This window comes from Meleagris gallopavo, chromosome 4 (genome assembly GCF_905368555.1).
Source record: "Meleagris gallopavo chromosome 4, MGAL_WU_HG_1.1, whole genome shotgun sequence".
Taxonomy (NCBI): Eukaryota; Metazoa; Chordata; class Aves; order Galliformes; family Phasianidae; genus Meleagris; species Meleagris gallopavo.
This window is the reverse complement of record NC_139407.1, coordinates 41,530,735-41,542,229: the sequence shown is the minus strand read 5'-3', so window position 1 is coordinate 41,542,229 and position 11,495 is coordinate 41,530,735. Positions and strand designations below refer to the sequence as shown.

Sequence of the window (11,495 nt, the reverse complement as noted above, 5' to 3'; positions counted from 1 at the left end):
GTTGATAAAGTAATAGTTAAATTCTCCCTCTTGTTTTTAATTAAAAGTTTACTTTTATATTATAGGAGGTGATCTCTTGGGACAATTTGCTGTTGAAAATGTACAGAATGAATGGAAAGTTTATGTCAAAAAGTCCCTGGACAGGGAAGAAAAGGACCATTACCTTCTAAATATTACAGCTACTGATGGAACGTTTGCTACTAGAGCTGTGGTGGAGGTTAAAGTCCTTGATGCTAATGACAACAGCCCTGTATGTGAAAAGGTAGGCATAGTCTTCAATGTCCAGCTGCTTCCATAGGCAAAATTGCACTGAAATTGCTTCTTAGGAGACAGACAAATGGGTGTTCCTTTAATGTTGGCAACAGAGCTTTGGACTACTAAGAATTCTGTCAAAGCAATTGGACAAGTTTATGTAAATAAATAATCAAAGACAATTAATTGACGTACTTTTAGCACTGGCTAGGTGTTTTAAGAGTAGTATTAAAATAATTTTAGGTCACTTCTCTTGTTTTAATGCATACTTTCCCCTGAGGAACTGTTTTAGGCTGCTAGTACAGTTTGTTTGCTGTATTTTTCTGAAGGAAGCAAAGTCTCAAAAAATGCTGAATACCATTGCTTAGTTGATGTATTTGGGGATGGGGGGTGGGGGGGAAGAGTTGAAAAGCCTGGAATGTTGTCCAAAAATCAAAGATCTGTGATCCACAATTTTTTTCTTTTTTTACTAAGTCATCTACTTTATCACATAATAGTTTGCAAAAACAGATATGAAATATAACAAATAAATGGGAAAAAGGAAAAAAAGAAAAGAAAAAAAAGGGGGGAGAAAGCAGAAGTGTAGTATAAGCAAACTGGATTTTCATAGCCAGCTTCTTTTTATTTTAATAACAGGCAGAGGGGCAAAATGTTTTCTTGTTTTGGGAAGGATCAAATACACAGTGACTGATTCTTTTTATTAGTCTAGTGTTTATGTTGATCAACATGTACATGTGTACAAAAGATTGTAGTTAACTACAAACTAGTAAGTGTTTTTAACTTTACTCCTTTGATAATATTGATGTTATCTATAAGTCTTTGTATATTAGCTATATAGTGCTATAAATGAACTATATGACTGCTTAGTGCCTTTTAAACTGGAAGCTTGTATTTCATGAATTGCAACGTAAACAATGGGTATTGGTGTCTTCTGGATTGAGTCCGACCTAGACAAAATGATTTACCAGAAGAGAAAAAAGGGAAATTGCTAAAAATTCAGACCTCCTAGCTTGGGAATGCACTTAATTATCGGTTAATCTGTTACATCTGTTCCCAGTACTCAGCTGTGTTAACACGCAAAGTGTCCCTATAGTTTTAGTAATAATTACCTTTGAATAATTTAATAAATGTGAAATAATTAATTGGAAAATTGTAAGTCCTTGTCATTTTCAGTATTTCATCCTTTGATTCACTTTACGTGTTCCCAAATACTAAAACAATATTTTCTCAACTGCCGTTCTCCCTTTGCATCCCCTTTCCAAGCCTATTTACTCCGTGTATTAAGTCTTTGAATGAAATTTAAAACTTTTTCAGGCTTTATACACTGATATTGTTCCTGAGGACGCTCTTCCAGGCAAACTGATAATGCAGGTATCTGCTACAGATGCAGATATTCGTTCCAATGCAGAAATTACATATACATTACATGGCCCTGGAGCAGAGAAGTTCAGACTCACTCCAGACACAGGTAACAAAGCTTTATAAACAAAAGGAATCGTGACTTCACTTTATAAAATGTTTTATGACTACATTACAATACACATAAATGTCAGTATTTGAAGCTTTTCATTAAGAGTTAATGTATTATATGAGTTTGTAGTACATAAATAATATATTGATTAGAAGCTGGGGAAAAGGCAGTGTTTAATAAATGAGAAACTAAAGTAAATAGGGTAACTGCCCTGAAGCCAGAGACTTCATGCAGAAGTGCTTGGAGTAAGAATATGCCATGAATTTTTGTACTATTTATATTGTATTAGTAGCAATCACAGTTGGTAAACTAAAGATAAGATAATTTTCATTCGGATTCTCCCTGCCATCATTTGGTTTGGCATGTTAAATGGGCAGAGGTTAGAATAAGCAACATGTTTCCTTTCCATAGTAAATGCCAAAATTGGCTCCAATTTTTTTTGAATCATTATATATAATAAAGATAAGCTTTTAACTTGCCTGACATTGTTTGCTTTTCATGGTATTCACTACTTTTGAATTATTATGTAGCCCAGTGCAAGAACTCTGTGCACTGCAAACTGCAGTAGATAAGTAGTAAGGGAGTTAGCAATATAGAAAAAGAAATTAACAAGATAGATACAAAGTTATAGCAGAAATATAGAGAAGGAAATAAGAACACTTTAGTGGCAAAATAAATGAAAAGGATCTTACTTCAAGGAGATTGATTTTGAATGTAACCCGTGTGCTGTACTAACAAGTTGTTACATAAATTCAGAATGTTGGGGCAAGCACACTTGCAAACAATATTTCAGAATGTTTTTTGAATCAGTCAAAAAGAGACAGTGGCTACACATTGTTTCAGGTATGGTTTCTGTCACTTTGGAAAGAGAATATATGTTAGACTTCTGGAGATTTGTCTGTAAAAGCTAATTTGGTTATATTTGATGGTGTAAATAGCTCTGTTTATTCACTGAAAATTGGAAGATGAGGGTGAAGTTCTTTCCTCTGGATGGAACACAGCCAGGAAAACAGTACGCGGACTTTACCATATTTTAATTTTCTCTACATGATAACACTTTAATTTGTGAATGCATGCACGTTGTCTCTACACTGTTGGATACTCTTACTCTAGCTGATTTCGCCTTCAAAAGCAATGGAAAAAAGAGATGTGTATTTAATCTGACCTGAAAAGGCAGATCGCTGACGTGGCCACTGATTAAGCTATTCTCAAAAAGAAAATTGTTGTTTTGTTTTGCTGAGTACAGAGGTATTCGAAAAGAACATGTTAGGGATATATAATTTTTGCAACTTGCATGAACTTATATTTGTTATTCTGTTTATAGGTGAACTGAAAACATTAATGCCATTGGACCGTGAGCAGCAAGCAGTTTATTACCTTCTAATGAAAGCCACAGATGGAGGAGGAAGATTCTGCCAGGCTAACATTATTCTGACTCTAGAAGACGTGAATGATAATGCCCCAGTGTTCACAGTTGATCCTTACTCCATTACGGTATTTGAAAACACAGAGCCTAAAACACTTTTGACAAGAGTGCAAGCAACAGATGCAGATGCGGGTATGCATTCTTTGACTAAAACTTTTGCCTTTTTGGTCTCAAAGTTATAGCAATGCTTATTAAATGCATTATATTAATATAATTAATATATTTAATGTATTAATATTAAATTTAATTCTGAAAGGTGTTAAGTCTTTCAGGGGAACTGACAGGTGTAAAATTGCTCTCAGGAATGGATTCCTGAAAGATATATTTAGATCTGCTGAATTATGTATCTCCTGACTTTTGTGCTTTGAGTAGCTTGGAAAAAATCTCTTTTGTCTCTCCCCACAAAAAAAGAAGAGGGAAGAAAGACAAAACATAGGATATTTGTAGTGTGATAAGTTGTTATGATTGGTTATACTCTTTTACTCCTGGTGTAAGTGTGTAAGCCCTGTATGTTTGTGTAAATATGTATTCAAAAGATCTTGAATGTGCATTCCTCAGGCCAGACATAAATGATCATGCTGCAAAGAGAACACTGGTCAATTATAGATTTATTTATGGACTAGATGAACTTAGAAGGCCCGTTCCAAATGAACTATTCCATTTGATTCCAAAGCATATGTCACCCTATTAAGATTTTGCTGTCTCTTCTCTTACTATTTAGTTAGAAGTATTTAAGTGAACACAAACTGAAAATGACATTAGAAAGAGTACATTCTCAGGCTTTGTTATTGTAAGGAAGAATAAAAAGGCATGTCTTTATGATTTCCATATATCACAATATTATTAATGAAATAATAGATGCCTTACTCTTTTGAAACAACAAACTTTCTTTGTGTTATAATAAAGTTAGGTTGCTCAACTGGAAGGTAATAGGTGTTTTCACATTTTCCTCATCTTTGAGACACAGGAGCAAAATACTTGGCTCAGAAGCCAAGTTTTTTGATTGCTCTCCTTTACAAAAACGTTGCCGGAAGTTATATTCCTGTCAATTTTGGGTTATGGTTCTTAAATGAACTCACTGGAACTGCATCTAGTTATTTGATACAGCCAAACTCTTCCATATCCTCCCATGTTATTTTTTAAGCCTGCTAAGCAGATGTTGTTGTTCTAAAGTTATAATTAGATTTGTATTACAAATCGTTTCATATTAGCTAGTACTGTGACTGAAGCAGAACCATGCTTCATGTTTTCTTATCTGGCAGAAAATTGGTGCAGTGAAGGGCCAGCTTAACTTTTTTAATTAATTACATATTTTTGGAAATCATTCTGCCCTTGACAGGAGCCATTAATTTTTGCTGAAATTTACTGTAGCATGAATGATAGTATTTAACATGCACATTTTATTCTTATAGCTGTCAGATCTGTTATTTTGTTGGTGTATTTTGTCTGCTGCTTCATGCTCTGCAACTGTTTTCAAAATACAGGGATGAACCGTAAAATCCATTATTCACTGGTGAACTCTGCAGAGGGCCAGTTCTCTATTGATGAATTCTCTGGAATCATCCGGTTGGAGAAGTCTTTGGATCGGGAGTTGCAAGCTGTGTACACACTGACTTTGAAGGCTACAGATGAAGGTTTACCTCGAAGGCTGTCTTCCACAAGTAGTCTTATAGTTTCTGTTTTGGATATAAATGATAATCCACCTGTATTTGAGTATAGGGAGTACAGTGCAAGTGTATCAGAAGACACAGTGGTTGGGACTGAAGTTCTCCAGATCCATGCTGCAAGCAGGGACATTGAAGCCAATGCTGAAATCACGTACTCAATAGTCAGTGGGAATGAACATGGAAAATTCAGTATTGATTCAGCAACAGGTAAGAATGTAACTGATCTTGCAGTAATGCTTATTCAGTCTTATCTTATCCTGAAATGATATGTTAGTCTAAACAAGAATAATGCCATACTATGTTCTGCAGTAATGCAGGCAAGTACACTGCATAATCTATGTGCATCATCCTCGCTGTAAAGGCGGTGCTACTGTTTGCTCACCCATTTTGACAAGGTGCTTACTCGACGAGAACAGAATTTATTTTTCACTCCTATTTATTATTTATTTCAGTTATATTCATATAGTTGGCAAAAGGAAAGGTTTTCTAGCTGGAATGTTTCTTACCCAGAGGGGAAGACGTGGTTCTGTAATGACAGAAGCCTAACATTTTTTTTCGCAGAAGCCATGTAATCAAGACAAGCATCCAGACTTGGTGAAAGAAAGATCAGAAATGAAATTGGCAGGGAAAAGTAGATATTGGCCCATGAAGACAATCATTCCAGAGAAGCTTGATGTGTCATTAAAGAAAGATAGTAGTATTCTATTCAAGTATTTATCTAGCATGATGATGGAGATTTCAGGCTCACTTGTTAATCAGATTTAGTCTCTGAAACTAGTCTCTGCTTCTAATGGAAACACTTAGCTTCTTTGGAAAAATTTAACCTATTAATGGCAATAATTTGTTAAAAGTTCTCGTAAACCTCAATTATAGCTTTGTTTTCTTATATAGTTATTTTCTTAGAATTCACTTCTGCTGAGTTTCTTTTTTGTTTGTTTTTGTTTTTAAGTAAGATCCCTACCTGAAAGTCAATAATAGTTAATATATCAGCATAACTGACATTACAATTCTTCCTACTACTTTTTCCAGCACCTGCACAGTACTGTACTGTAATTTGCCAGTTTAACTTCTTCACAGATTTGAAATGAGTAAGAAAATTCCAGAGAAACACTCTTATAGCAGCAAATTAATGCGTATGTTAGTGACTGAGCTATTTTAACTATCTGGTTAAGAATTTGCACTTTAAGTGAGATATTTCTATTGATAATAAGTCATGGCCAGACACTACTCCTACTTTTTCTGTGTTGTCCTCTCCACGTCTGAAATAAATGTTAGTGCAAGGAAAGTCAGGCTAAAGGTATTTTTGTATTTTCAGTTAATCTCAATTTAAAAAGTTAAAAATAATTTTTCTAAATTTCTTCATTATGCTACTTTTTATAATTATAAAATCCCAGCCAGGTGATTTTAAAGTAGAAATCTTTAATGGTAGTGACACTGACCTTCTGTATGTAATCTGATCATTTCACTGCGTAGCTCCAGCTTTACAGTGACAAATCGAACCCTGAAGAAGTTGAATGTTTATTAGAAGTTGCAATATATAGTACTACAGTAACAGTGAATTTCTGTGTATTTATTTCCTCCAATAGGAGCCATTTTTATCATTGACAGCTTGGACTATGAAAGCTCTCATGAGTATTACTTGACAGTAGAAGCCACAGATGGAGGCACACCTTCATTAAGTGATGTTGTAACAGTGAATATTAATGTAACAGATATCAATGACAACACTCCAGTGTTTAGCCAAGACACTTACACTGCAGTAATCAGTGAGGATGCTATGCTTGAACAATCAGTCATTACAGTATGTATTTTCACTTTTTTCCCTTGAAATACTCTGTTATAACAGTCATGCTTTCAGTCTGAAAGGAATAATTAATGATTGGAAGATGGTCATAAATTAATAAAGATGTTTGCCACTGAGTGAAATGAAATTAATTTTTAAAAAGTTTGGAGCCAGAGACTTGAAATGCTATGGGAAAGTAGATGATTTTCTATGATATGTTTCGTTCTCCTTGTGAAAACAGGACTAATTTTCTGAATTTTTTCCATAAATTAAATGGTATTGTATGTTCTTAATGTTAGGATATTTCTCCTAAGAACTGTGTAATATTGTGATATATTAGATAAAAACAGCCATATTCATTTACGGAATGAGTTTGTGTGAATGGTGATAGAGTCTATATAGACTTGTTTTAAATGAGACTGTAATTTCCCTTAGGTTATGGCAGATGATGCCGATGGACCTTCAAACAACCACATTCACTACACAATTACAGATGGCAATCAGGGAAATCCTTTTACAATTGACCCTTCAAGGGGTGAAATAAAAGTGACTAAACTTTTGGACCGAGAAAAGGTAAGTTTTTCTATACTTTTTTTAGCAGTTGAGTTTATTATAGGTATTTATTTTTTATGGCTACAGTTTTGGGATTATATTTCTAAACTACCATTTTAAATATTCCAAAATTAATATGTATGTCACTCCAAAAGTAATGCCTCCTATTTACTTTTATGGAAACTATAGCAGATACGAAGAGCACAATAACACTGTTTGTTAGAGGAAAGTCTCAGCAACAAAACACTATTTTTCAACATGATCACTACTAGCTACGCGTTTGCCAGTTGCGAATAAAGGCCTCTGTTCTGTACTCATAAAAATTTGCACCAGCAGAGGTGACCCACTGTCCCTGTTACCACTGGTGAAATGCACCACCTACTGCCTTACTGTGCTCACATCCACCATTTGATCTCTTCAATGTTCAGCAAGCACTGATGAATGTCAGTGGGTGCCATTTTTTTCCATATGGAGGAATTCAGTTACACACCTTTGCTTCATGTGCATTTTGATTTCTGTTGCATGGCAACAAAATGTAAGGGAATATTGTTGGGAAGGTTCAACATCTACTGCCGTACCACCAACATCCACTTCTGAAGTCATGTGACAAGGTTGTAAAATAGGAGTTATTACTTTTGGAGTAGCCCTTGTACAGCTATGACAATGTAATCGTATCTATATTTGTCAGTACCTTTTGGGACAGGGTTGGGGGGACATCTGTGGGGAGAGAAAAATGATTAAAGCTAAAAAGGCAAGCTTTACTGGAGGTTTATGCTAAAATATTTCTTAAAAGAAAAAATGAGCTTATTATTCTTTCTTTGTTCTTTAGTAAATGTGTGGTTTTGGTTTTGTTTTTAATTTTTAAATAGATTTCAGGATATACCTTGACAGTTCAAGCTTCAGATAATGGAAACCCACCTAGACGTAACACTACTACAGTTAACATTGATGTTTCTGATGTAAATGACAATCCCCCAGTATTCTCAAAAGGAAACTACAGCATTATCATCCAGGTAAACTAGATGCATACATGCTCTAGTAATCAAATCGATAATATTATTTGAATGTTAATCTGTGACTTGAAAAAATTTTGCGAGATATGATAAACCCAATGTTTCAATTTTATTTTCTATACTGTCATTTTCTAGTTAAGGTCTGTAATGAGACTGTATACTTGAATAAGTGTTAAGAGTTACAAAGTCCATAATGTGCAGTCTATTTAGAAACTTACTTTGCAAGTAGATTGTGTTTTTTTACTTTGTGTATGTGTATATATAATACATTGAATTTGAATTCATATTTACAGTGCTCTTAACATCATACAACTAGGTTAGAATACACAATAATTTTGCTGTTTCGTTTTGATCTTTGAGTTACTTTAGGTACCTGTTACTGTGAAGCAGGAGTTCTGCACTGTGAGCCATAGTTTGAGTTTATTCGTATTGGCCTCCTCTGGGATCAGAGGCAATTAAAATAGGAGTAGTATTTCACAATGCTACATACCAATTCTTTGTAGTGGGGCAGGTTCTCAATGGCTATCAAATATTTGCCTGATTCAGAGAACTCTCAACTAAAGCAAAGATAGCAGAGACACCTTCCGTACTTCTTGCCTTCCCAAATTCAGTAGAGAATGAATGGAAGGGAAAGAAGCAATAATTATTGCGATCTTTTGTACTGATAACATAAATCAGCTCAATCCCTTGGGTCCTTTCGCTGTTGCTGGTCCCTGGCCTTGTGCAGTAAGTGAACATCGGACAATAATATCTGGTAATCTGTGCCTACCTAACAACCACTTCTGTTCAGGACATGATTTGTAAAGGCCCCTTTCCAAAAGAGGGTAATGTAATTTATTTCTACCCAACGTTTAGAGTATACAAGTAAGATGTCTTGAATTAGTGTGCTATCAAAGGTATTTTGCTTTGCCCAGTTAAAATCTCTTTTGAAGTCAACATAATTAATGTTGGTAATGTTTCCCTCACTCAGCTAAAAAGGAAGACTGTGTTTTATTGTTCATTCATATTAACTGATCCCAGTATGAGGGATGCAGAGAAGAAGCTAGTGGAGTTGCCCAAGAATGATGGTCTGCATCTCCTGATACACTGGGAATGGACAAAAATGGACAAAAGGCAACTGGCAATGTTCTTAGCTAGTATTAAAACCAAAGAAGTTTAGATGTTTAGTTTCAAGGTTAAGCTACCTACAAAAATCTCTCAGACAAAGCTTTAGAAAAGAATCAAAACCTAAGAATTTTTTTACTGTTTTTATCATTCTTCACAGAGAGTAGTATTTGTTCTTAAACAGTCTTGTCATTCTGATTTCACTGATAGTTATTAACTGATTTGACAGTAATTTGGTTTTCTTTCTCTTTGTGAAAAATGAATGTCAGTATATATGTCCAAGTGCAACAAAACTAATGTGATTGTGTAATGCATTTTTAGGAAAATAAGCCTATTGGATTTAGTGTGCTTCAGTTGGTGGTGACAGACAAGGATTCTTCTCACAATGGTCCTCCTTTTCTTTTCACCATCCTGAGTGGAAATGAAGAGAACACTTTCCAGGTTAACCATCAAGGAATATTGACAACAACTGCTGCTCTGAATCGCAAAGTGAGGGATCACTATTTACTACATGTTAAGGTAGGATACAGTACGTCTAGCTGCTTTGTAAGAATTAAACTTTCTCCACTTGTACACAAACCACCACTTTTTCCTGTTACTTGGAAGATAATTTGTCTTTCTGTTACAAAATCTTGACATGCTAAGCAGTTATTTGAGGCATGTCCCTTGCAGTAGCATCATCAGAGACAGTCTGTTGATTTAAGTGGAATTGTAGTGAAATGTAATAGTGAGGTGAACTAACTGTTAGTGTTCGGTGCCAGTGAAATGTTGACAGGGTGAGTGCTTTTGATAAGGCCTTTCACATGAGGTACATATTTTAGCTTACACATTTTGCTGCACTCTGGCATCTGTCTGGAAAAGCCAGCGGGGGAGAAGTCTCTTGAACCACCTCCTGTTCACTGCAAACTCCTGCCCCCGCTATTGCTTTAATGGTTGAAGCTGTGAGCTAGAATACACTGATACAATGGCAACAGGGATTTTAAAATTTTCATGGCGTGGCAGTACTGACATTTTTCTATAGAACTACATTCTTTTTTTGAGGGCAATTGCAAACATGTTATTTTTTTTTAAATTTGGAAAACCAAGTCAGTGGACCTTTCACATAGCATTCAACTTCACTGTCTGATTCCCATAAGCAGCACTGTACTTGCAGGTCTCAGAATTTTGCTGTGGCAAAGAATTCAAAAATGACCCTGGAAGGCTAGGGTGTCTGCATACACTTGCAACAGTTGTTCAGAAGGACGAGGCTATGTCCGACAATCAGAATTACAGTAAAGGATAGATAAGTTAGATAAGTTCTCTAAAATAGTTTTTGCACCTTAACATTAGAAAAAAAAATAAACCTTTTTTTTTAATCTTATCTAGTCCTTTTTTGTTCAGTAATAAATTAAGAAACTGTGACCAGGGGATTTAAAATTGATAGGCTAAAATAGTTGGCCTTAATTTCCGAATACCTCATTTCCAAAGGTACATGTTAAGAAAAGTTCTCACCTTTATTTTTACATGAGTTTATATGACCTTTAAATCTCTGTTATTCTCATATGTAATATTGCACATAATTTCTGAATAAATGTGTAGAATTTTACAGCAGTACTGTTTGCTCAAGAGTGTAATGAATTTTGTCTGCAATGGGGTAATAATGGTAGTGTATACAAAGTTGACCTCTTTGGGGAACGAAAAAAAAAATTCCCATAAGTACCTGCGATTTGTTTCTTGAGTCACTGAAACATTGTATCAGGAGACATGAATATAAGAAGCAGCGTAGGTAAAGGCTCTTTTGAGTTTAGTTTAGGATTTAAGAATATAGATTAAAAAGAGGTCAGGGACATAAATCATCCCACTGTCAGTTATTTGCTTCTCAGTAATGATCTGCTAATGATCTGGTGAGACAGATTAGCCTTCAAGTGAAGGGTCTATTGGCCTTCCTAGGTTGCATGGGTCCAAAGCAGGATTCAAAGGTGGGTTTTGTCACACTTACATAATATGCTTTCCAAATTCTGTACTGTTTTCCCGAAGTCATGTTTTTGTTTAGGGAAGAGAATATTAAGCAGTATTTTTCCTGTGTGTGCTATTCGTATAATACAAGATTTTTCTCTAAACACTTTACTCTTGATGGATTCATGCAATTCTTTTCATTTCCAAGCCACCTAGACTGTAGAATACCTGTAAGCAGTCTGTCAGTACCTCAGCTGTCTTATCTTTAGCACAGCATCAGTGCTAAATGATC

The 11,495-nt window shown here is 35.1% G+C and overlaps 1 protein-coding gene across 4 annotated transcripts in view; it reads left to right on the top strand.

Moving 5' to 3' along the window:
- The window catches only part of FAT1 (FAT atypical cadherin 1), a 103,128-nt gene that overhangs the window by 77,212 nt on the left and 14,421 nt on the right, over window positions 1–11,495 (top strand). For all 4 annotated transcript variants that reach the window (XM_085223039.1, XM_085223038.1, XM_085223036.1 and 1 more), the window contains exons 11-18: window positions 66–262; window positions 1,567–1,720; window positions 3,048–3,281; window positions 4,634–5,023; window positions 6,403–6,617; window positions 7,035–7,172; window positions 8,021–8,164; window positions 9,590–9,787. In XM_085223039.1, the coding sequence (XP_085079165.1) occupies window positions 66–262; window positions 1,567–1,720; window positions 3,048–3,281; window positions 4,634–5,023; window positions 6,403–6,617; window positions 7,035–7,172; window positions 8,021–8,164; window positions 9,590–9,787 (1,670 nt within the window). The remainder of the gene's footprint in view (window positions 1–65; window positions 263–1,566; window positions 1,721–3,047; window positions 3,282–4,633; window positions 5,024–6,402; window positions 6,618–7,034; window positions 7,173–8,020; window positions 8,165–9,589; window positions 9,788–11,495) is intronic.